Source organism: Dunckerocampus dactyliophorus, chromosome 20, assembly GCF_027744805.1.
Source record: "Dunckerocampus dactyliophorus isolate RoL2022-P2 chromosome 20, RoL_Ddac_1.1, whole genome shotgun sequence".
NCBI lineage: Eukaryota > Metazoa > Chordata > Actinopteri > Syngnathiformes > Syngnathidae > Dunckerocampus > Dunckerocampus dactyliophorus.
In genome coordinates, this window is record NC_072838.1 from 3,392,622 (window position 1) to 3,414,462 (window position 21,841).

General features: G+C 45.3%; 2 protein-coding genes across 2 annotated transcripts; one reads left to right on the top strand and one right to left on the bottom strand.

Annotated features, from left to right (window-relative positions):
* The first annotated feature begins 2,623 nt into the window (after window positions 1-2,623).
* Window positions 2,624-11,955, top strand: arpp21 (cAMP-regulated phosphoprotein, 21). The gene is made up of 20 exons (XM_054764464.1): window positions 2,624-2,797; window positions 5,468-5,621; window positions 5,688-5,837; window positions 5,936-5,974; window positions 6,053-6,112; window positions 6,177-6,276; window positions 6,361-6,499; window positions 6,713-6,850; window positions 7,470-7,569; window positions 7,640-7,735; window positions 8,425-8,462; window positions 8,550-8,606; window positions 9,246-9,439; window positions 9,695-9,835; window positions 9,906-10,018; window positions 10,094-10,162; window positions 10,230-10,397; window positions 10,774-10,867; window positions 11,076-11,158; window positions 11,235-11,955. The coding sequence occupies exons 3-20, from the start codon at window positions 5,697-5,699 to the stop codon at window positions 11,361-11,363; spliced, it is 1,899 nt and encodes a 632-aa protein (XP_054620439.1). The 5' UTR covers window positions 2,624-2,797; window positions 5,468-5,621; window positions 5,688-5,696; the 3' UTR covers window positions 11,364-11,955.
* Window positions 11,956-12,991: 1,036 nt separating this feature from the next.
* zftraf1 (zinc finger TRAF-type containing 1) lies at window positions 12,992-21,594 on the bottom strand. The gene is made up of 7 exons (XM_054764562.1): window positions 21,028-21,594; window positions 20,452-20,763; window positions 18,944-19,038; window positions 18,739-18,882; window positions 17,151-17,362; window positions 16,894-17,072; window positions 12,992-14,223 (listed from the first exon to the last, which is right to left on the bottom strand). Exons 2-7 carry the CDS (start codon window positions 20,743-20,745, stop codon window positions 14,011-14,013), a joined length of 1,137 nt encoding a protein of 378 aa, XP_054620537.1. The 5' UTR covers window positions 20,746-20,763; window positions 21,028-21,594; the 3' UTR covers window positions 12,992-14,010.
* Window positions 21,595-21,841: the final 247 nt, after the last annotated feature.

Here is a 21,841-nt window from a genome sequence, read left to right on the forward strand (position 1 = left end):
TCCTGCTGGAAATAAATACAAGTGGCCTTTATGCATCTAACAAAAGCTGTGTTTGGCGCTACCTGTTGTAATAAACACATTATAATGGGACTGCCGTGTGATAAATACAATAACAAGTCCCCAGCCTCGTTAGCAACTAAACAGACTTAAAATTATAAACAATATGACTCTTCACATACGTTTTATAAAGAGCTCATGCCATTCGTGAAAGTTCCTATTGGTTGTTTTGAGCAGTGACGGGCCTGGATGCTGCCTGGAAGTCACCGTGCATCCCACCCTGAAAAGCCAAGCTTGATGGCGGTGCCAGTAAGCGGACGTCCCTGCACTTTGGCGAGGCTCTGGAACTGACGTAAGAAGTGTGACACCCACTCCGAAATACTCCCTCAGCTGTGCACCCTCTTAATGAAGTGTGTTTATGTAACTAACCGCAGGCCGACGCAGGAAATGCAGCGCCAACGAGTCTCTGCGTCTCCTCTGTACGCGCATGCCTGCCATATTGACCACAACAGGTGTGCGTGCCTGTGCGTGTGTGTGTGTGTGTGTGTATAGCTTTTACGTCACACACATTCCGCACACCCCAACCCCTCCACACCAAGTTAATCTTTGTAGTTGTTTCTTTTGTGTTTGCACGGCAATTTAGTACAAAATCATACCAAAAATGAATCACTTTATTCTTTTAGAATTGGACTAAACCAGAGGAGTCCAACGTGCGGCCCGTGGGCCATTATGGCCCGCGGCAGTTTTTTTTTATTGGCCTGTGGCACATTCTAAAAATATAATTTAGCAAGAAAACTAAAAAAAAAAAAATGTAAAAAGTTGAAAATCAGCAGGACAAGAATAAAGTCAAAATTTTATGAGAAAAAAGTATAAAAATATTATGAGGGAAAATGTTTTCATTTTAGAAGAACAAAGTTTAAATATTACAAGACTTTTAAAAAAGTCAGAATATGAGAAACAAAACAGTTGTAATTTTTTGTAATTTAGGTTGCAGATAAGGTTATAATGGAAATAAAGTCAAAATATTATGGGAATAAAGTCATAATATTATGAAAAGAGAATTTATGAAGATTATTTAAAAAGTACGTTGAAATAATAACCTTTTTCACCTATATCACAAAGTTAATAGTTAATAGTTTAGTTCTTAAACTGTGTGTAACTTCTTAACAACTTTACAAAATATCAAAGTGGCCCTTGCATCCTTTCATTTTTCACCCTCGCTGGAAAAAGTTAGGACACCCTTGGAATAAAAAAATATACTGTGCTAAAAATGTGATATATTAATTTAGGAATAAAGTGCCATAATACAATTAAAAACACAACTTTTTCCCAAGTCGCTCAACAGATATGTCACATTTCCCACTAATTATAGCGTCCTTTTTGTTGTAGGAAATCCTACTAAATTGTCAGGCTCTTGCAAGAGGCTTCCAACAATTACACTGGGCCCCCCCGCTAATTACAAGGATTACACGTCCAAAACCAACCGCCATTGGCGAAAAACCACAAGTAATTAAGACGCCCGTAATAAATGCCGTCAAAATGACGATTTTTGACACACAGCTTGCTCCTCCCCCTCCAAACTCTCCTGCTAGCTTGACGTCGACGTTCTCCGATTTCGGATCAACATTTGCTATAAAAGCAAATCATTGTTCACACCTACAAAAATAACTATAGTACATGTATGCTGTACATTTTACCTGTATTATCATGTAACTTGTAATGGAATTACCCACCTAGGGTGAATGAGATGTATTTTCAGAGAAAAATATATATATATTTTGTGCAGGGCTGTGAATGCTGACTCATGGATGTGCGTAGATCCACTGTACTCCTAACTTAAATGTTAACCCTGCATATGTCCTTTGTAGTCTGTAATAGAGAGTACCAACCCCCTTGTAATGAAGTAGTACTATACAAGATGAAGTATTACTCAGGAGACAATGAAACAAAGACTATCTTCAGATGAATTTGGTCACAAAAAGCCAGCAGTAATTTTCCTACTGTTTTTTTCCCCCTTCTCCTTGAGGCTACATTTATTACTTATTGGAGTGCTGGCAGGTCACATGACGGCTAATTGCCTCCTTGAATAATGGCCGCCGTGAATGAATGAATGTGCTCTTGAATGAGACTACAATTAATAGGAGCTGACCCAGATGCATGAAGTTTTAGGAAGTGCTTGTAAGGCTGAACGCTTTGCTCATTGAAGTGCGGGAGAAGAAAGTGGAGCTTCTTCGTATGTGCTAATTAGCGTCAGCGCTAATATTAATAATAACGTGCCGCTGCTGGATGCTGAGAAACAATTAACACGTCAAGAGGCGGGATCACACCTAGACAACTGTCAGCCTGCAGGAAAGGAGCTCCTTGGAGATCACTGGGGTTTCAAATATGGAAATCGTCTTTTTTCGAGAAAAATGCAAATATTCTTTTACCAAAAATAGTGAATGCACCGGACGTGACTGCTGTAGCTTGCATATTTTGCCCTTCAGCTGGTTGCTATGATATGTGTTGATGGCTTATATTGTCCAGTTGCCAGCATGTATTTCCTGTCACGAGTGTGCACTATGTTGTGCTCCTGCAGACGTGTGTTGTCATCTTTGTGTTGTTGTGTTATTATGTTACAGTAAAGGGGCGGGGCCAGGTGAGTGGGGTCGCGTGGCTTCGACTTCGCCCTCTCCTCCCTCCTCCTCCCTCCTCGTGCCGGCCAGAGTCGAGCAAAAGGCGGAGGAGGAGGAGCGCCTTGCCTCACAATCATCCCACCGCGAGGAGCTTCACACCGGCAGCAGACCTCCATCACCTGACGGTAAGACCACCGGCGTCCACACACTTGATCGTGACCGCCCTTCGCTCGATCCGAACAGAATCAACAACACCGCCATCACGATCGTCTCTTGGGACAAACATAAAGCGACATAAACGCCGAGATGTTTGTCAGATAAACGTTAATTTTGTCAATGAAACGATGTTAGCTAACTTAGCATTGGAAGTCCTGACAGCACGCGCATTGTAACGACATTTTTTTCGGTTTTTCATCATCTCCTGCAAACATGTTTGATTGATCGTATTTTTTTTTTTTCAAATAAGTTTCCGTGAGCGTATTTTATTATAACCGGAGCGTGCGTTGACAGCCGGCTGAAGCCCCGCAGCAGCAGGTCCGCGCACCCCACCCCCGCCGCCTCCGTGTAAAAATAGCCGGCGTTGTCAAGCCAGGCCCGGGTCAACAGTAATGCGACACATCGACGGTTCGGTCCAGGAAAAAGTGGATCTGAGTTCTTCTTGGTGGCTTTTGTTAATGTGGGTCACTGGCGCGTTGAACATGACACCTGTTTTGTAACTTTGTCCACAACGTGAGCCCACCCCCACATGTGTCAAGATCATAAGAAGGGGGGATTCATTCAAAAAAAGTTTTTAAAAAGAAAAAAGCCCACCAGGCTGCAAGATGATAAAATGCGGGCAGGTTTTTCCCCACCTCAGTTTTGACGCAGCTGTCTGCGGCTGCACAGGTGCCGTCAGAACAATGCAACCTACATTTTTACTTTCTCTTTGCTCAACTTCAAGGGTGCTATAGGATGCATGGCCAATATGTCTCAAACACACACAGACATATGATGGAGGAATGCTCAGCAAAAAAAAAAGAAAGAAAAAAACAATCAGAATTTCAAACAAAATATGTGCTTTGTAGGCTGGTGGAATGATTCCATAATGAGCTGTGAGCAGAGCAAGTAAACATGATCCTCCTCCTCAAGCAGCTGCAAAACACAAACAATCTCCAGCAGAGCCCTTTATTCCGCTAAAGATGCTGGAAGGTGCACTCACACTCTTCCATGGATTGCTCTTCTTCTAACAGGCTTGTAAAGCGCTCAGCGCAGGTTGTTTGGCTTCACAATGGCCGTCTTAAGTAGCTTCTGGACAGCTTCCCAGCGGGGCCGCCTGTCCATGTTGCGGCGCCAGGCAGCTTTTGGCGGCACAAGAAAGGCGTCCTGGTGAGTAAGCGGCTCCGAGGCAGCAGATGGATGATGATGTCGGTGAAGCTGGCGCTCCTCGCCGCCCGCCGCCATCCGTCACGCGCTAATGATCGTGTCACACCTCCTCCCCAGGCGGCCCCGGACGCTTATGCAGCTCAAAAATGGGGCTGGAGTACACACCTCCCCTCCCCACCACCATAGCCTACATCCCATTCTTCTTCTTTCTTCACCCCTCTTCACCTCCAAAGCCCCCCCGAGGATCCTCATCCTCTGCATGCATCTACAGCCTCTTAGTCTCATCCTATTTTACATATCATCCACAATGTTCTAGCACACCCTCCATCCAGCCCACTCAGTGAGGGTCACGTGCAGAGACAGAACGTTCCACCATTCCATAGCGTCCAACACGGAGAGCAACCAAAAAGCTCATAAGTGACCTGCAACCATTACTCTGCAGATTTGTTGCCTTTTGAATTTAATGCAATCAGAAAAACGCCTAATTTGTTCCTGCTCTGTAGAATGGCGTTGACTGGTCCGCCCCAGCACACGCCCTGCAGGGCTTGTATCACAGAATGAGAGCCGAGAGCGCTAGCTATTGTATCAAAACCCAGAGTTGTCAACCCTGCACATGCCCGGGGCTCGTACGGCGGAGAGAGAGTCGAGAACACTAGCCATTGAGCTAAAAGCCTGCGCTGCCAACTCTGTGTCAAGGCGTCAAGGAGTGGGCTCTACCAACATACTCCCACTGTGCACGCCTGGAGCTAGAACCACAGAATGAGAGTGGAGAACGACATTGAGCTAAAAGCCCAAGCTGTCAACTGGATGTCCACCACGACTCTTAAGGAGAGAGGAGGGAGGGAGGTTTACCAACGTGCTCTCACACAGCTGCACCAGTCGGCATCCACTGCACCACTTTAGCCGAGCATTTTCCCTCGCTGGGGGTTAAATCGGAACGTTTTGGGACTCCTCGCATCCTCGCAGCTCATTATTGCGTCTGCAGGACTAAACGTCCCCTGGAGCACTGCGTTCCAGTGAAATGCGTCGGCCCTTTTGAATCGCCGTCTCCCTCCTGCAAGAGTATGCGTCTTTGGGATCAGACAGCGGGTCCGCTATTCCAGGAATATCTTGCACTGGCGTATCGGATGATGTGCCGCCCAGCTGCCACTTCTAAGAAAAGCTTCCGGACACGTTCAAACACATGCACAACACACACACACGTACATATATGTAAATACACAAAGGCCACATGCAAGTAGAGGCCTATGGAGACACACACACACTTACAGTAATAGGCCTTAAGTAGCAATTAGCTGTCAGGCCAGGAGGGCGTTTGGAAAGCTTGGATGAAGCATAACACACAGATACACACACACGCACTTAAGCTTTGCGACTTGATGTCATCCCCAGCAGCTATGCCTTTGTTGTGCAGCAGCTGTTGGGTAGGAGTGTGTGTGTGTTTTTGATGTACAATAACCAACCAATAATAATGTTTTTTTCAATCTCTTCAGGCATTTTTTTCCCTACCCAGAGAACGTTAAAGCAAACAGAGGAAAAGAAGCAAGGCGAAAGAGGATAATTGCGTTTCTGGCTGCCCCGTGGGAACATGGGATATATGACCTCATCATTCACCTGCGAGGCTCTCCACTGAACAACCCCACACAGGTACACACACACACACACACACACACGACAATAAATAGTCAAACCAAGCTGAGGGTTCGTGTGCAGTGCAGACGTATGATGGACGCAGCGGTCGAGGGTGATGACGCCCACCACGTGCCGTCATGTGATGTCATCAGCTGCTCCCCGCCTCCCCCTTTTGCGCCCTCCCTCTGCAGCACTCCAAAAGAGGATGAGGACAGGAAGCCGGAGCAGCAGGTACGCCATGGCTCCCTGTGTAGTGCATTAATAATGTACAACACACATCTACACACACACACACATACACATCACATTAATGATGTTGTCGCTTGCAGACCCTTTGCAAGCACATGCAGCCAAAGAAAAAAGTCAAGGTAAGCTAAAATATTCCCGTCTCACATTCATCAGCAGCGGAATAAGGATGCATCCAAGCTGCATGATTTGTTGTTCAGGCCAAAGGCAAGCTGATGCGCAGCATGGCCGTGTGCGAGGACACACAGGAAGACAACCAGGTAACCCCCTCACACTTCTCACTCCTCACCACCGCAGCTCATCACTTGCCCCTTCCCCTCGCAGACCACGTCCATCGTCTCGCCCCCCCGCCACGAGGAAGACTCCACTTCTTGCCAGGAGGAGGAGGAGCAGGAAGCTGACGAAAAGAAAAAACTCTCCAAAGGTGCGTGTCAGGATGTAATGATTGCCATCAATTGCCATCAACTTTAACAGCAGGTGTTAAAAATGAACGCTCTCTCTCTGGTAGAGTCCAGCGTGGAGTACACTGACTCCACCGGCATTGACTTGCAGCAGTTCATCGTGGACACCCTGAACAGTAACCCCAGGGACCGCATGATGCTGCTCAAGCTGGAGCAGGACATGATCGACTTCATCACCAGCGATAGGTGCGCGTGTGTGTGTGTGCGTGCATGCGTGTGAAGGAGAGCATGTCCTTGTCGCTTCATGGAGCCAGGAGCAGCTTGTATTAAAATAATTATTCATGCTAAATCCTATTAAAGATTGAATAGGCTAATTTATGTGTTTGCCATTGGATCCTCTTTCACATGAAGGTTGTGAGGATGAACCGATTCTCTCTTCTTCTTCTCTCCTCCCTGCAGCCCCTTCAAAAAGTTCCCTCACATGTCGTCCTACCACCGCATGCTGGTCCACAGGGTGGCGGCCTACTTTGGCATGGAGCACAACGTGGACCAGACGGGGAAGTCTGTCATCATCAACCAGACCAGCAGCACTCGCATGTGAGCCCCTGTGACACAAAATGCGGTGTTTATCATACTTACATTTATTTGTGGCGGCCTGCCACTGATAAATTTGGACCACCCCAAATAGATTTGGCGCTACTTGTTGGCCCTCGCTCATAAACACATTATAAGGGGACTGTCAGTGACTGTAAATCAGCACATGCTTCTCAACACACCTGCCAGGGAAAAAGAAGATGTAGCAGGAGGGATACACTATAGCTAGCGAGTATTCAGACCCCTCTAGATTCTGGTTTTCAAAAAAACAACTTTTTATGGTCTTATTGGAGACTCCTGACAAGAAACAACGTATCACTCTTCTTAACGAGCAGAGGGTCCTGCTGTGGCCCACCCCCGTATTAAAGCAGTCACAGGCAGCTCCATCTTGCTTGTGACATAAAAAAAACTAAAAGAAAGCAACAAAAGAAAGTTCATATGTATTTGTTTTGCCTTTCATTTTGTTTTTATTCATGTTTGGTCTCCTACAGCGTCCATAAAAATGACATGGGTCACGGTCAATTATGCAAATTAGACGACATCAAGCCATCTTCTGCCACAAATAGATTGCGGTCCTGTAGATTTGCTTATGTTCAAATAAAAAATGTATTTCTTTCTTCAGACCAGAGCAGCGTTTCCTGGATCAGGTGCACGAGAACAAAGCCACAGAGATCCATCACTGGAAAAGCATTTTAAAGCGGGACAACAGCACAGATGAGCAGGTTTGTGCTTTTAATTTGGAAGGCTAAGTCTATCTGGAATGCCCATCGATGGATTTTGTCCTCCCCGCAGACACGACGCTACACCTTACGCGAGAAGCAAAGCAAGTCTGTGGAGGAGCGGGAGGAAGAATACCAACGAGTGCGGGATAGAATCTTCAGCCAAGAGGTAACATATGATTACAGAAAGCCCGCTTTACACGGGATTGCAAATGCCGGAAAAAAATGAGTAACCGACAATAATTAAAAAAAAAAACATAAAAATGTCTGTTTTTGACAAACCCTCCTGCTTGCTCGATGTTGATTATCTCATTTGATTTTGGATCAACATTTGCAATTCAAGGGAGTTTTGTAATTTTTAGATTAGATTCAACCCATCCCCTTCTCTCTTCAATTGCCATTGTTCACTTGCCACTTGCTCCGGGTTTAATTCCTAGATGCAGTATGCCTCACACATTTCAAGTATAACATGTGTCGCTACTGACCAGCAGTCAATGATCACACAACTGCGCTGCCTTTGCAGACCGCTGAATGAAGTGCAAAACATGATCAGTGAAGCTTGATGTCACAGACATGTAGTGGGCTGTTTTTAACACTGGTCCATGTATGCTGTACAATTTACCTCAATTATCACCTGTTTATACATTATTACCAATTTATGGTAACTGCCCATTTGCTGAGAAAAACCATAGAAATAAATAATAAATCAAAAATAATAAATAAATATAAACATTTACCAAAATTCTGCGGCTTTGTGGGGATCCACTGTACATCCTTCAAGTGACACCATTTTTTTTACACCCAAGACACTTTAATGTTTCTTCTTCTGTGTTTTTTTCTTCCTTTTTTGAAATCCAGCCTCTCTGCACGCAGGAGGGCAGCCATGCAGAAAGCAGGTAACCTCCCCCGCGGCGTCTCCGTGTCCTTTTTCACCTTTCTCCCGCTACAATGGGACATTAATAAAAGTGTGCGTGTGCGTGTAGGACTGCGGAGGAGTGCAACCCCTACGCTGAGACCCAGAGGAGAAGGCAGCTCTTCAGGTAGAACATTTATCATTTTAATTTGCATCGAGCACACTCTCGACTGTACCAACGAGGACAAATTGGCAATCGTCTCAATTGGCAATGCAGGCCAATGATTTCACATATTTACTCTTTTACTCTTTTAAAATGACATTTTCAAATTATTATTCAAATACATTTTTTAATGATTTGTATTTTTTTATGATTATGCCTATGTAATTAATTAATATATGTATGTATATAATTAACATTATGAAATAAAATTCTATATTATTATGTTTATTTTGCATTTATTATATAACATTATGTAGTATAATAAACTATATTACATAACGTACAGTATATACAAAATACATATAGTATTGTTATGTACTTTATTTATTTATATCATTCCTTCCTACTTTCACTGTTATTATTATTAGTAGTAGTAGTAGTAGTAGTAGTAGTAGTAGTAGTAGTAGTATGAGTGTGCCTTTTCCAGAAAGTCTTTCTTCAGGCGTGTTATTGGCTAGAATGAGTTGCTTTGTTGTGGACTTGACGGCTATCGCACGTTTTGTTGACGTGCACGTAATGTGTTGCGTAAGAGCGGCACATCAGCGGCTTGGCTGCCTCCCCTACGGAGGTCCCGGGGTAATTGTGGGCGTGCCTGGCTGGCAGGGGGAGTCGTGACAGCTCGGGCTCCAGCTGGACGGGAAGCAGCAGGCAGAGCAGCACGGAGACGGACTGTCGCTACAGCAACGACCCCCGACCGTGGAGCAGCACCGACTCGGATTCCTCCTACCAGTGGACCAGCCCCGCCCCCAAGCCTCACCAGGTCGCCAGTCACGGCTGGGACGGGCGAGGCGTAGCAGGTAACTTTTGCGGCGTCTGCTCGGCATTTTGCTGAGTGCTAAAACACTGAAACAGTGCATCTGGTCTGTCCAATGTAATTGTGATGTCCGCATCAAATAAACAATAAATCCTGCAAATAAATTCCTTGCATGTGATTAACAACATCAGCAGCAAACCTTCACACCTCAGATGCCAACTCTCACGCCTCCACTCGTCCTTGCATCTTTTTCATGCCATGATACGTTGTGATCACCTCTCACCTCTCTCTCCATCAGGCTCCATCTCGCTCTTCAGAGTCTCCTCCACCTGCCCCCAACCCTCCTCCCCCTCCACCATGGCCGAGCCCGCCGCTAACCCCGCATACATCCTGGAGAACGGGATCCCGCCCGGAAGCATCCTTGTCAACCCTCACACTGGTACACACACACACACACACACACACACGCACACTTGTGGTGCAGCCATGAACTTGAAATGACCTCTCAGGGCAGCCTTTCCTGAACCCTGATGGAACCCCTGTGGTTTACAACCCGCCTGCTGGCCAGCAGCCAATCAGGAGCCAGATGCAAGGTGCTCCGTCACAGCAGCCTCCGCCACAGGTAACCCCCCCAACACACACACCACACACACACACACATACTTAATATTAGTGTGACACACTTTATCTGTCTCAGGTATACTCGTCCGTCGCCTACACTGCCCCGCAGATGCTACCCGTCGCTTCCTCGCAGCCGTTCCCCGGCGTACGTGTCGCCACTTCCTGTTTGCTTGTTGACTTCCTGTTTGCACACTAACTTTTGGCTTCTACAGGTGGACGAGCTGTCCTCACAGTTTGCACACGTGACCGTCAGCTGTCAGTCATCAGGAGAAGCCCCGCCCCTTTACCCGAGCGGACAGAGCTTCGTCTATGCAGCTCCGCCGCTTCCTCCTCCCCCTCCTCCCCCCGCTAACCCTAGCTACTGCCAGCCCTCGCCGCAGGTACGCATCACCTTTGAAAACAGTGCCAATTTATTTGTATGCTAAAGTGAAAGTGAAAGTAAAGTTCAGGTAAAAATATTTTTGTATTGTACACATGTGGGTGTCAGAGGCAAGGAAAAACTCAATCTAAGCAACAGAAGAGAGTCAGTGGGAAAGCAGTCGGTGGCGGTGTTTACCTTTGCTAGGACCGTGTGTTGCAGTACGCATCGTTACCACAACACAGCAGCTGACGTGGCAACTTTTAAATAAAATGATGACAATATGTAAAAATAATAAAATGCTAAAAATGCATTTGCACAAATAAAAAGCTGTCTTTGAATGATGGCCTACTGGAGGTCTGGTACTCTCTGCAGTTGACAGGTGAATGAATGTGTAGGTTGTGTTTCAGGTGCCTGCCTTCTACTACAGCCAGTATCCTACCTCACCTCAGAACCCCGTCAAGGCCGCCTCCCCCAGCTGCAACCGCGCAGGTAACCTCACCCCTCCTACGCACACACACGCAGCGCGAGGGCGGACTGCGGCAGTAGGGGAGGGGGCCGTTACACTGTCAGAGATGAAGTCTTGAGGGTCTCACAGTGAACCGGTCTCTTTTCCTGCTGCTTCTCCTCCATCACCATCACCACGCCACAGCTTTACTTCCTAAAAGTTCTGCTGGTCATCGTCTCTTCTGTGTGGCAGGTTACGCCCCCGTGGTGGGGGTGCAGCAGCCTGTGCTGGGGGGCTACACTCCAATGGCCCCCCACCACTGTAGCATGGTTCAGGTAATCAGTAACAAAAAAAAAGCTTATGAGACCATGTCTGTCTTTTTTTTTTTTCATCTTCTTCCCTTCTCCACAGGGGGGCGTATCCATGTCCTATCCACAAAATAAAGTCGGGGAGGCGGCCTACTGCTGCATGGTGCCCCCGCCACCCCCACACTGTGCCCACCCTGCCAGCAATCTCAGCGGCCCCGCCTGGACCGCATAGCACTGATGTTGTGGATGAAGTGATTGCTCTCTCTCTCTCTTTCTCACACACACACACACACTGATTTAACCCCCCCCCCTTCTCACTGTCTTTCTCCCCACTGTGCCCAGATGTTCGCACAAACCACGCCCACTTTATAATACACTGTACCAAAGCTTCAAAGTGCATATATTCATATATTTATCAAAGCTGCTGTATTGAATGCATAGTTTCTACACACAAATGAGTTTTATATTGATATGAAATGATATATATATATATATATATATATATTGTGATTGAAAGAAAATGCACTGTGTGAATATACAATAAAAAGATGTGGCGGACTCGACGAGGTCACGTTAGCCTATCAACGCCGTTTGGCTCTTTGCGTTTCACACGCGACACCGCATTAAGATACATTTATACTTGTGCCTGCAGTTAGAGCCCCCTACTGCCCAAAGACTGTATCGTCAAGCACTTATTCTCATGATGAGATCGTTACAGTTCTGTTAACAAAGCTGATGTAAAACATTTCCACTTTCATAGCGTGCGCACAAAGTCAACTATAATCAGTGTTGTGTACTCAAGAAAAAAGCAATTACTGATAGTCACTACTTTCCCAAAAAAGTAACTGAATTATTGATATTACTCCTTCAAAAATGTAATTAGTTACCAGTTGTTGAAAAAAAAAGATTATATAAAATATATCAAATATAAATATATAGTATAATATATTAATTATATATAATTATTATTATTATATATAATTGTGTGTATATATATATATATAAAATATAGTATATTTATATATAAATATATAGAAATATATCAAAGAATTGGGATTGACTTTTGTAGTGGCGTGTGTAACGGATGCCAGCCTGTGAGGCTGCGCAAGTGTACGTTGGTAAACGTCACTCCCTCTACCTTGACAGCTGCGCTGAACACGCGGTCGACAGTCCGGGCTTTTGGCCGTGTGGTCAGCGCTCTCGTCTTCCAGTGTGAAGGTCCTGTGTGCCCCGGTGCGGGCAGTGCGAAACAGGGTGGGTTACACGTGCATCGTTTCATGAGATTAAGGCTGAGTTCGTGACTTGCAGCTCTCCGCCAAAATGCTAGGGGGCAGTGTTTTCTAGAGAGTGCGCAACCACAACTGTCAGTGACAGTAATGGGGTTGTAACGTTAGAAATAGTCATTAGGTTACCCGTTACTGGAATAGCGCTGTTACTTTTATTACCGTTACTCCCAACACTGGTTATATTGCAATTAATTCAAATTTAGGAAAATCTACTTCCTGACTATCATGAGACTGTGCACCAGTAATGTTTAAAAGCAAAACACATAAAAGTCCACAGATGACTTCAGTGTCCTTTTTCCTTGCCACGAGTAATAACCTCCACTCCATCGTGTGTGTGTGTGTGTGATATAATTCATTTTTGAAGTGGAGCTGATTCGCATTTGGCAACATCAAAGCCAATGAAACGTATCCATCATCCTTGCCCAACTAGGAAATTAAATTTGGATTTCATAACTGTGCCGCCGGATGAATAATTGAAGCGGAGTGGTGGGTTTCATAAAGCCCGCTCCTATTTTTGTCCTGGTTGACTTTCTCTCACACACGAACGCATGCATGCACAGCACTGTAGGTTGATGATCTTTAATATTAATAATAATAAAAGGCACATGTACAGCCATAGTGAGATGAGCGAGTCCACCGGCAGAGACGGAAGCTTTTTGTCTTTTTTTTCTTTTTTGAAAACACCCAAAATATACAGCAGAGGTCAGGAGGAGAGACATCTTCTTTCTGCTTTACAGTAGAATCTATTCTTGTAACATCTTCTCCTTCAAGTAAGTCCAACATCCTCAAGGTATAGGCCCCCCCCCACGCCCCTCCTTTTTTGTCTCTCTCACACACACACACACACACACACACACACACACACACATCCAAGTCTTCTTGTTCCACAAACTTTGGAGGACAAAAAGTGTGTGACGAACAAGTGAAGGTGGTACCTTCATTCTGGGCTTTGGTGCTTTGATAAATACATTTAAGCCAGGAAAAATGTACTAAAATGCACTAAAGAATTTCTTAAAAACATGGCAACATGCTACTATTTTTAATCCATCCATCTTCTACTGCTTATCAGAGTTAATGGTGGGGGTAAGGGGGGGTAAAAATGGCTGCAAATAAAATTATGTGTGTTGGGTTAAAAGTTCTTCATTTTAAAAGAGTGTTTAAATCATGTTTAAATAAAATGGGGGGGAGACTACACAACATTCACACCATCCAATCAGACGTCACAGCTGAGCAGATTTAAACGCTTATTTCACATTTGGGTAGCACTGTGGTGTGTGTGTGTGTGTGTGTGTGTGTGTGTGTGCTACTTTTGGCTGTAGGTGTGTGTATGCATGTGTTTGTTTCAGGAAGGTGTCAGACATCAAACATCATGACCCCCAAATGATGTCAATGCCCACCTGCCCATCTCCGTAGCAACTCACATGGTGGGGGTCTCACTCATGGAGGTAAGTGGAGTTAGTTGTGTGTGTGTGTGTGTGTGTGTGTGTGTGTGTGTGTGTGTTAAGAGGTATCAGTGGTTCTTTCATCTTCATCTATCTTTCCTTCCATCACTCCTCCTCCTCTCCTTGGCTCTTATTCTGAAGGGTTTCCATGTTATTTTTGGACTTGGAAGATGAAGAGGCGCAGGTTGATGTTTTTGGCGGCCAGCAGTTTGTTGCACTCCACCGAGTCGGAGATGGGCAGCGGCACGTAGTCCGTCTCGTTGGCGTCGTTGGTGAACGCGTAGTGGTGGATGACGGGCTTGATGCGCACGTCGTCGTACGGGCCCTTCAGCAGCAGAAACGAGCACTCCAGTGCCGAGTTCACCTGGCAACACACACACATATACGTGTGTATATATATATATACATAGTGTACACACACACACACTCTAAGTTATATGAAACTTTATTATTATTATTATTAGGTTTGGGATGATTCAGACTCCCTGCTCATGAAAGATAGTTTGCCTATTGTTGATGTGCAATAAAAAGCATCAAGTTTAAAAGATAAAAATATGACTCCTTAAAGGGGGCCTATTATACTCATTTCCAGGCCTTTGTATTGAGTTGTGGACTCCTACAGAGCAGCTACACATGATAACCCCACAGAAAGCTTTCTAGATCTTCCAGACTCTGCAACTCTTCCTGCAGTGTTTCCTGCCTCCCGCCCAAACGTTGTGTCATTTACTTCACCCCCGGCCCTCCTCCAGGTACGCCTCCTGCCGAGCCCACTCCGCTGTGATTGGTCACACTTCCAAGCGCTTCCGAGGACTCTCATAAATTGTTACTGACAGCTTGCTCTTCTGACTCTTCAACACGACCAAGTAACGTTAGAAAGGCGTCGGACCTCAGCAACCGTTTGGCGGATAGTCCAGCTTCGTATCGGCCCACGTTCACAAAACAGTCCCGTGTGAAATGCCGTTGACAGATGAGCATATTTTTCTCTTGCTGGCCGGGAATCAGCAATTCCAACCACTTCTGCCTGATGCTCACCTCTTTAGGCACACCCCAACAAACATTGCCCACGTTCGTGGGCAGAGCGAGGCAGCGCGGGGGAGGGCAGGCCTACAGCGTTTGCCTGGACATGCCCAAATAAGGAAGTCCGGGTTGCATTGAGTCAATGGAACTCGGTGTTAAAAAAACCTGTGTAAAACTCAGCGTGCAGAGCCGTCCAAAACTGCTTTCAGGTGTCACTTCCAAATGCACGAAGCTCATTATCTGACGCGTTGGCACCGTTTAACACGAGAACACAACATTGGAACAACATTTATAAGTCAGAAAAGAAGAAAGGTCCCCTTTGAAATCACACTAGATTAAACACTTCCCCTCTAATCCAGCAGGAGGCAGTAGTGTGGATTTAATGCAATGCAATGTCACCACAGCGCCATCTGCTGGATTTGGCTGGTCACTACAACACTGCAAATTGTATACGTATGGAGTTCTTTTCCTAGATCCCCACGCTTCCGCGGACCTGCACCAACATTTAAACCTCTTTTTAGCGCTTGCTGGAGGTAATTCAACACCATTTTTGCGTGACACTTGTTTCCCACAAGTTGTAGTACAATTGACAGTGGTTACAACAGGACTGCAATCTACTTATGGCAGTGGTAGGTTGCTAGGGGTGGTGCACGTTTGTATAATTGGCCATGATGCATTTGCAAAGATGAGCAAAAAACACGAAAAGCAAAACAAATATTTTTAGCAATACAAATGTAAAATGCAAACTTTCTTCTGTCGTTTTAAAAATATTTTTTAGATTAATATATATATAATAGTATATTTTTTAAATATTTTCAAAAATATATTTTTCTATATATTTTTGCAAAAAAAAATTTAGAAATACAAACTTGCTTGTCCTTTTAAAAAAAATTGTTGTATTTATATTATATATATGAAATATTTAAATACAAACTTTCTTCTGTCGCTATTTCTCTTAATATTTTTAAATATCTTTTTAGCAACACAAATGTTTAGAAATATAAATGTCAAATACAAACTTTCTTCTGTTGCTTCCTTCTGTTGTTTTTTAAAAACATTTTTTATTTTAATATATATTATATTATACTATATATACATTTTCAATATTTTCAAAAAATATATTCATATATTTAAACACACACTTGAGGGTTTTCATTTAAAAAGTGCATTCTGGTTCAGTTGTGTTATCATCCATCCATTTCTTCTGCCTATCCGGGTCCAAAACTCACCATACGGTACTCCGTCACGTGTTGGTTCTTCAAATGCCGTATTAAACACGCTACCTCCGCAAGATAGTTTCATGGCATGTGTTGGTAGTTAGGTTCCACATGGCAGACATGACTGTTTTTGTTTGGCGCACCTGCGCAATGTGAAGGAAAGTGGGAGGAGCACGATGCCGACACTGACCAGTGGCCGATTGAATATATATATATATATATATATATATATATATATATAAACACACACACACACACACAAAGGTTTTTATTTTTCTTCTCCAGTTGAGCTATTGTGACCAAGTAATTTCCCTTGTAGATCAATCAAGTGTGTCTAAGTCTAATGTCACAAACAAGACGGTACTGCATGTGAGTGCTTTCAGATGAGGGAGGGGCCCAGAGCCATGTGTGGTGTTTGTGGTGGGCTGCCACAAATAAATGAATGCGTGGGAAACAGTGGTGTAGTTCAGGGCACTTTTTTTGTATTTGTATTGAGAAAATTTGAGCAAGATACCAAAAAATAGAAGTGTTGGCACTCTGCTGTTGGTAGGTGGGTAGTTAAGGGGTGGAGCTACACACACAGTGCCATGTGTTGATTGGCGGACAGGGAATGGTCGCAAAGAGAAAAAAAAAGATGTTCTGTGAAGTGTCCTTCCTTCAAACGTCTTTGCCCACTGAAGCTTGACTAAACGAGTCTGAAATCCCACCACCTGATTTACGGGCCACCTCCTCCATTCCGCTCCATCCGCTTTGCCGCCTCGTTAGCCCTCCCCTCAGAAGGGGCGAGGGTGTGCACTCACCTTGCTCTTGAGGATGAGCTGGAAGGAGAGCGTGCGCTTGCAGGACAGGTTGGGGTTGCGCTCCGAGTCATTGACACGGGCCTTCAGAACCCACGTCTGGTTGAGCACGGTGAAGCGCGGCGTCTCGTAGTACAGCCGTGTGATGAAGTCGTCGGTGCGGTACGGCCTGAACTGCACCTCTGCCGTGGGAGGGCAAGACACGGGAGGGTCACTTCTTTGGAGACGCAGGCTAAGCCAGCGGGGTTAGCGTTAGCTACCTGTGAAGCCGATCTTCTCGTAGCAGAGCAGGCTGAAGATGCTGTTGTAGAGCTGCATGTCACGCCGATGGTTCTGGTCCATCTCGCCCAGGATGCCCATCAGCTCTGTGCCCGTCTTGGTAGGATGCGAGCACTCGCCCTCGTGTGCCGGCAGCTCATGGAAGGGACCCTGCCACGGACACCCGATCCTCTTGTACTTGCACTGCGTCACCCTGGAGACACACACAGATATCATTAGGACACAAATAGAACTACACCGCAGGTGCTAATGAACTCATCCTCGTGTGCGTGCGTGTGTGTTACTTGAACAGAGGAGGTGCTAACGACCAACACACCGACATCACCACAACATTTATATTATGCCAACAACTAAGAAAACAAACTTCATATAGAGGATCTTTGACGAACGTTCTTGCAGTCGGTCCTCAAAAAAGCAGAGCTCCTGTCACAGAGGAGCACTCCTGTCATATAAAGACTCTTTGACATGCAGCAGGTCCTGCAGCAGGTCCTTAAAAACACCAAAGCACTGCTGTCATGTGAAGGATCTTTCACTCACGCTTTTTGCAAAACATCCTCAAAAACAACAGAGTGCTCACGGCATACAGAAAATCTTTGACTTGTCTTTTTGCAGCAAATTCCCCGAAACAGCAGAGCACTCTGGTTATATGGAGGATCTTTGACTAGCAGTTTTGCAGAAGGTCTGTAAAAAGAGTATAGAGCTCCTGTCATATAGCGAGGATCTTTGACTAGTATTTTTGCAGTAGGTTCTCAAAACCAGCAGAGCTCTTCTGTCATATAGAGGATCTTAATGAGTGTTTTTGCAGTAGGTCCTCAAAAACAGCTGACCCCCTGTCACAAAGAGGATCTTTGATGTGCATTCCTCTCATGTACAGGGTTTTTGACTATCGTGTTTTTGCAAAAGGTCTTCCAAAACAGCAGTGTGCTCCTGTCATTTAGATGATCTTTGACTAGCAGTAGCTCCTTCAAAACAGCAGAGCATTCCTGTCACATCGATGATCTTTGACTCGCGCTGTTCCTGCTATATAGAGGATCTTTGATGAGTGTTTTTGCAGTACGTCCTTAAAAACAGCAGTGTGCTCCTGTCATTTAGAGGATCTTTGACGAGCAGAGCATTCTTGACTAGCGTTGTTCCTGTTATAGAGGGTCTTTGATTGGCGTTTTTGCAGTAGGTCCTTAAAAACAGCAGCGCCCTCCTGTCATATAGAGGATCTTTGACTCGCATTCCTGTCATGTAAAGGGTCTTGGATGAGTGTTTTGGCAAAAGGTCCTCAAAAACAGCAGTGTGCACGTGTCACACAAAGGATCTTTCACTTGTGTTTGTGCAGCAAATTCCTACCAACATGACTGCACTCGTTATATAGAGGATCTTTGATGAGCATAAACATGGTGCATGTGTTTGATTTGAAAACAGAGTTAAAAATAAGAGTCCGGACCCCCAGTCCCGCCCCTCCCGAATAATTGACTTGAATAGCTCTGCTCTAGGTTCTGCCAGAAGATGATCGTTTTTGGTCTAAAGTGTATGTTATGATCCTGTGTGTGTACATTCAGTATTATGTGTGTGTCTGACCTGTCCTGGCATTCTTCTTTCTGGTGTCTCTCCAGGCTGGATCGAGGGAATTGTTTAAGGCAGAAGGTGCACTCCGTGGGCAGCTCGCTCACCGCCTTCTCCACGGCCAGGTTCCTGCAGCAAAGGTTCTTGCTGATCTCGCACCTGATGTGGCAAAGGCATGCGTCAGTACGGCGCCACCCAGTGTTCGCCGTGTGCTGCCTACCTGCAGTTTGGACACGTGGCCTGCTCCTCCTTCAGCCGAGAGTCAGCCAGCAGGTGGATGAAGCAGCCGGCGCACATCAGGTGCCCGTTGGTGCACTAAGATAAAAATATGACAAAATATACTCGTTAAAGGAAAGAAAGTATCATTACTAAGACACAAGTTTGTCATGTTTGACATGAAATTTGCATGTAATGTAAAAAAGCACAGGGAGAGTAGTAAGGGGATTTGTACGCACATTAAAGCTACGTACACTGAACATAAGAACACACTCCAAAAAACATGTACTGTCTCCACATACAATACATTACTACACATTTCGAAAAAACATACAAATCAAACGCATCTAAATGATGTCTTTATCCTGGCTAGAGTTTTATACAGTATTTAGATTTTGACTAGTTTAAAAAATGTAAAAATATTTTAAATTATTATAAATATATATTTAAATAAATACAAATTATTATAAATATTTTTTTATTTATTTAAATATATTTTTAAACATTTCAGATAACTGTATACAATGAACTAGGGCCTGTGTTTGACACTAAATGGGTGCGCTTTAGCGCGTGTTATCTGAGACTTGTACGGATAATTGTTATGATTTATGATTTGGCGTTGGCTGTACGTCAAGCAAAATATAACTTGATTGAAAATTAAACATACAACGGAGCACCATCGAAAATTCATATCCATACATTTCAGGCTGAATTAAATTACCATTGTGCAATCAGGATCAAATCTGGTTTGACACAAATTTAGGCTGTGATGTGTACAGATTTGATAACAGAATTATTAGAATATGTCGGCCCATGGTAAAACATGTGTCCTTTAATGTACGGTTTAAAAGTGTGGATATTGTATTGTTGGTCATGTTACTGCTTGTGCTTCAACACGTGATTAATGAGCGTGTCTTTAGCATGTGCAGGCAGGCCGTCTATGTGATGATGACGTCATCATTCACCTGCTGGTTGACGTCATGACATCAAAAGGAGGATTCGGTTGAGTTTTGGGTTCATTTGGGTGTCAATGTCCTTACTAAAAAAAAATACTACTACTAGGACTACAATCTATCTGTGGCTGTGGGCTGGATGACATCATCTAATTTGCATAATTGGTCATGATGCATGGGCATCTCATTTTAACAGCTGGTGTGGGAGAGAGATTGGTATGTCAAGCTACATTCACAGGCAGTCCCATTATAATGTGTTTATGCGCTAGGGCCAACTGGTAGCGCCAAAAGTATTTGTGGCGGTCCAAATGTATTGGTGCGGAAATGTAAGGGAAGTCCAGTTAAGATGGCAGCACAGGAGCATCAGGGTGTGGCTTCACTTCAAGGCCTGCTGCTCATCACTACAAATACATGCAGCAACAGGTTGGTATCACATTGTTTGTTTGTTTTTTAGGGGTGGGGGGTACATTGTGGTGAGGGGGCTTTAGTGCAGAATGCAACAGGTGTGTTTTGGGGGATGATGGGGGACGGGGGACATGTTTGTGGTTGGCACATTTACCTGGTACACTGACGCCTTGGGCAAGTCTAGGCACACGGTGCAGCACAGCACAGAGTACAGTCTCTCCTCCAGCTTGCCGGACTCCCCCTCGGGCACTTTGGACCTCTTCTTGGGCGGCTCTTCCGAGTCGGCGTCGGGCCCGTCCGCCTGTCGCCGCGTCCCAACATCCTCTTGCATGGCCTCGGCCGCCGCCTCCGCCGCCGCCCCCCCGGCCCCGATACCGATACCCAGGCCAGCCGAGGAGGAGCCGGGCGCGGGCGCGACACCCACGTCCCCGTCGTCCATGGCGGACATGGCGGCGGTCGTCTAGAACTTTCCGGGATATTTTGTCAGGTTAGCTTGGGTGCTAGCTCGTTAGCCGCCAGGCTAACTGTCAGCTGACAGCTAGCTAGCTAACGCTTGTGCAAACACTAACTGGGATGCTAGCGCCCTTGTTATTTTTTATTAATATTGTTATTATTATTATTATAATGATTACGATTAACTATGGAGGCAATTGCTTTAATGAACGCGATGTTAGGAACAGCAAGCAGCGACGGTTTATGCTGGGAAAAACAAGCAGTTTGGTTGACTTACAGCGCTTAGCAGGCTAGCTAGCTGACAAACAGAGCTCCAGTGGGAACAAAAACAACTCTCAGCTGTTGGCTTCTCGACGCCGTTAGTCGCCGTGACAGCGCTCGGTACCAGGTGTGCACCGGCGGCCCGGTTCTTCTCGGCTCAGATCGGCTGTTCGTCTCCCGTATTTGCTCCGGTAGCCGAGTGTCCGGGTGATGTTGGAGGCGATTTGTGTTGGAACTCGTCTCTGTGGCTACACTACCACCATCTTTGTTTTTCTCCCCCCCCCCGAGCTCGACCTGCTCGCTTCTTTTTTTACCGCCGCAACTCTCGGCTTTTACGCCTCTAATTGTTCCTTATTCACAAACCATGTAAAAGTATGCAAATAAATAAGAGCCGCGCTGCTTCCGCCGGGGTGGACATTTGCAGCTGAGAGCTGACAGCGGAATGTTTTGTTTTGCCAGATGACTTGGGGTATTTAAAGAGTTGGCCAGGGCGCATGCGCAGTGGCTGCCGACGAGGCACACTGCTTGAAAGGTGACCAAAGTGTGTCAGGTGACCGATTTTAAAGCCGTACATCAAAGGACGCCGCCCCTTGTTTTTTTTTGTACGTCGTTGCGCTGCGTGGACACACGACGAACCTTTTAATGACAGCATGTCTGTGGTGAGCAGTGAGCACAAACACTCTGAACAAATGTCATTTGTGCATTGACAACTGTGTGTGTGTGTGTGTGTGTGTGTGTGTGTGTGTGTGCGCGCGCGCGCGTGTATGTGTGTGTCCCTGTCCATTCAAGCACTACTTGAAGGTGAGTGAACAAAAGAGTGCTTCATTATA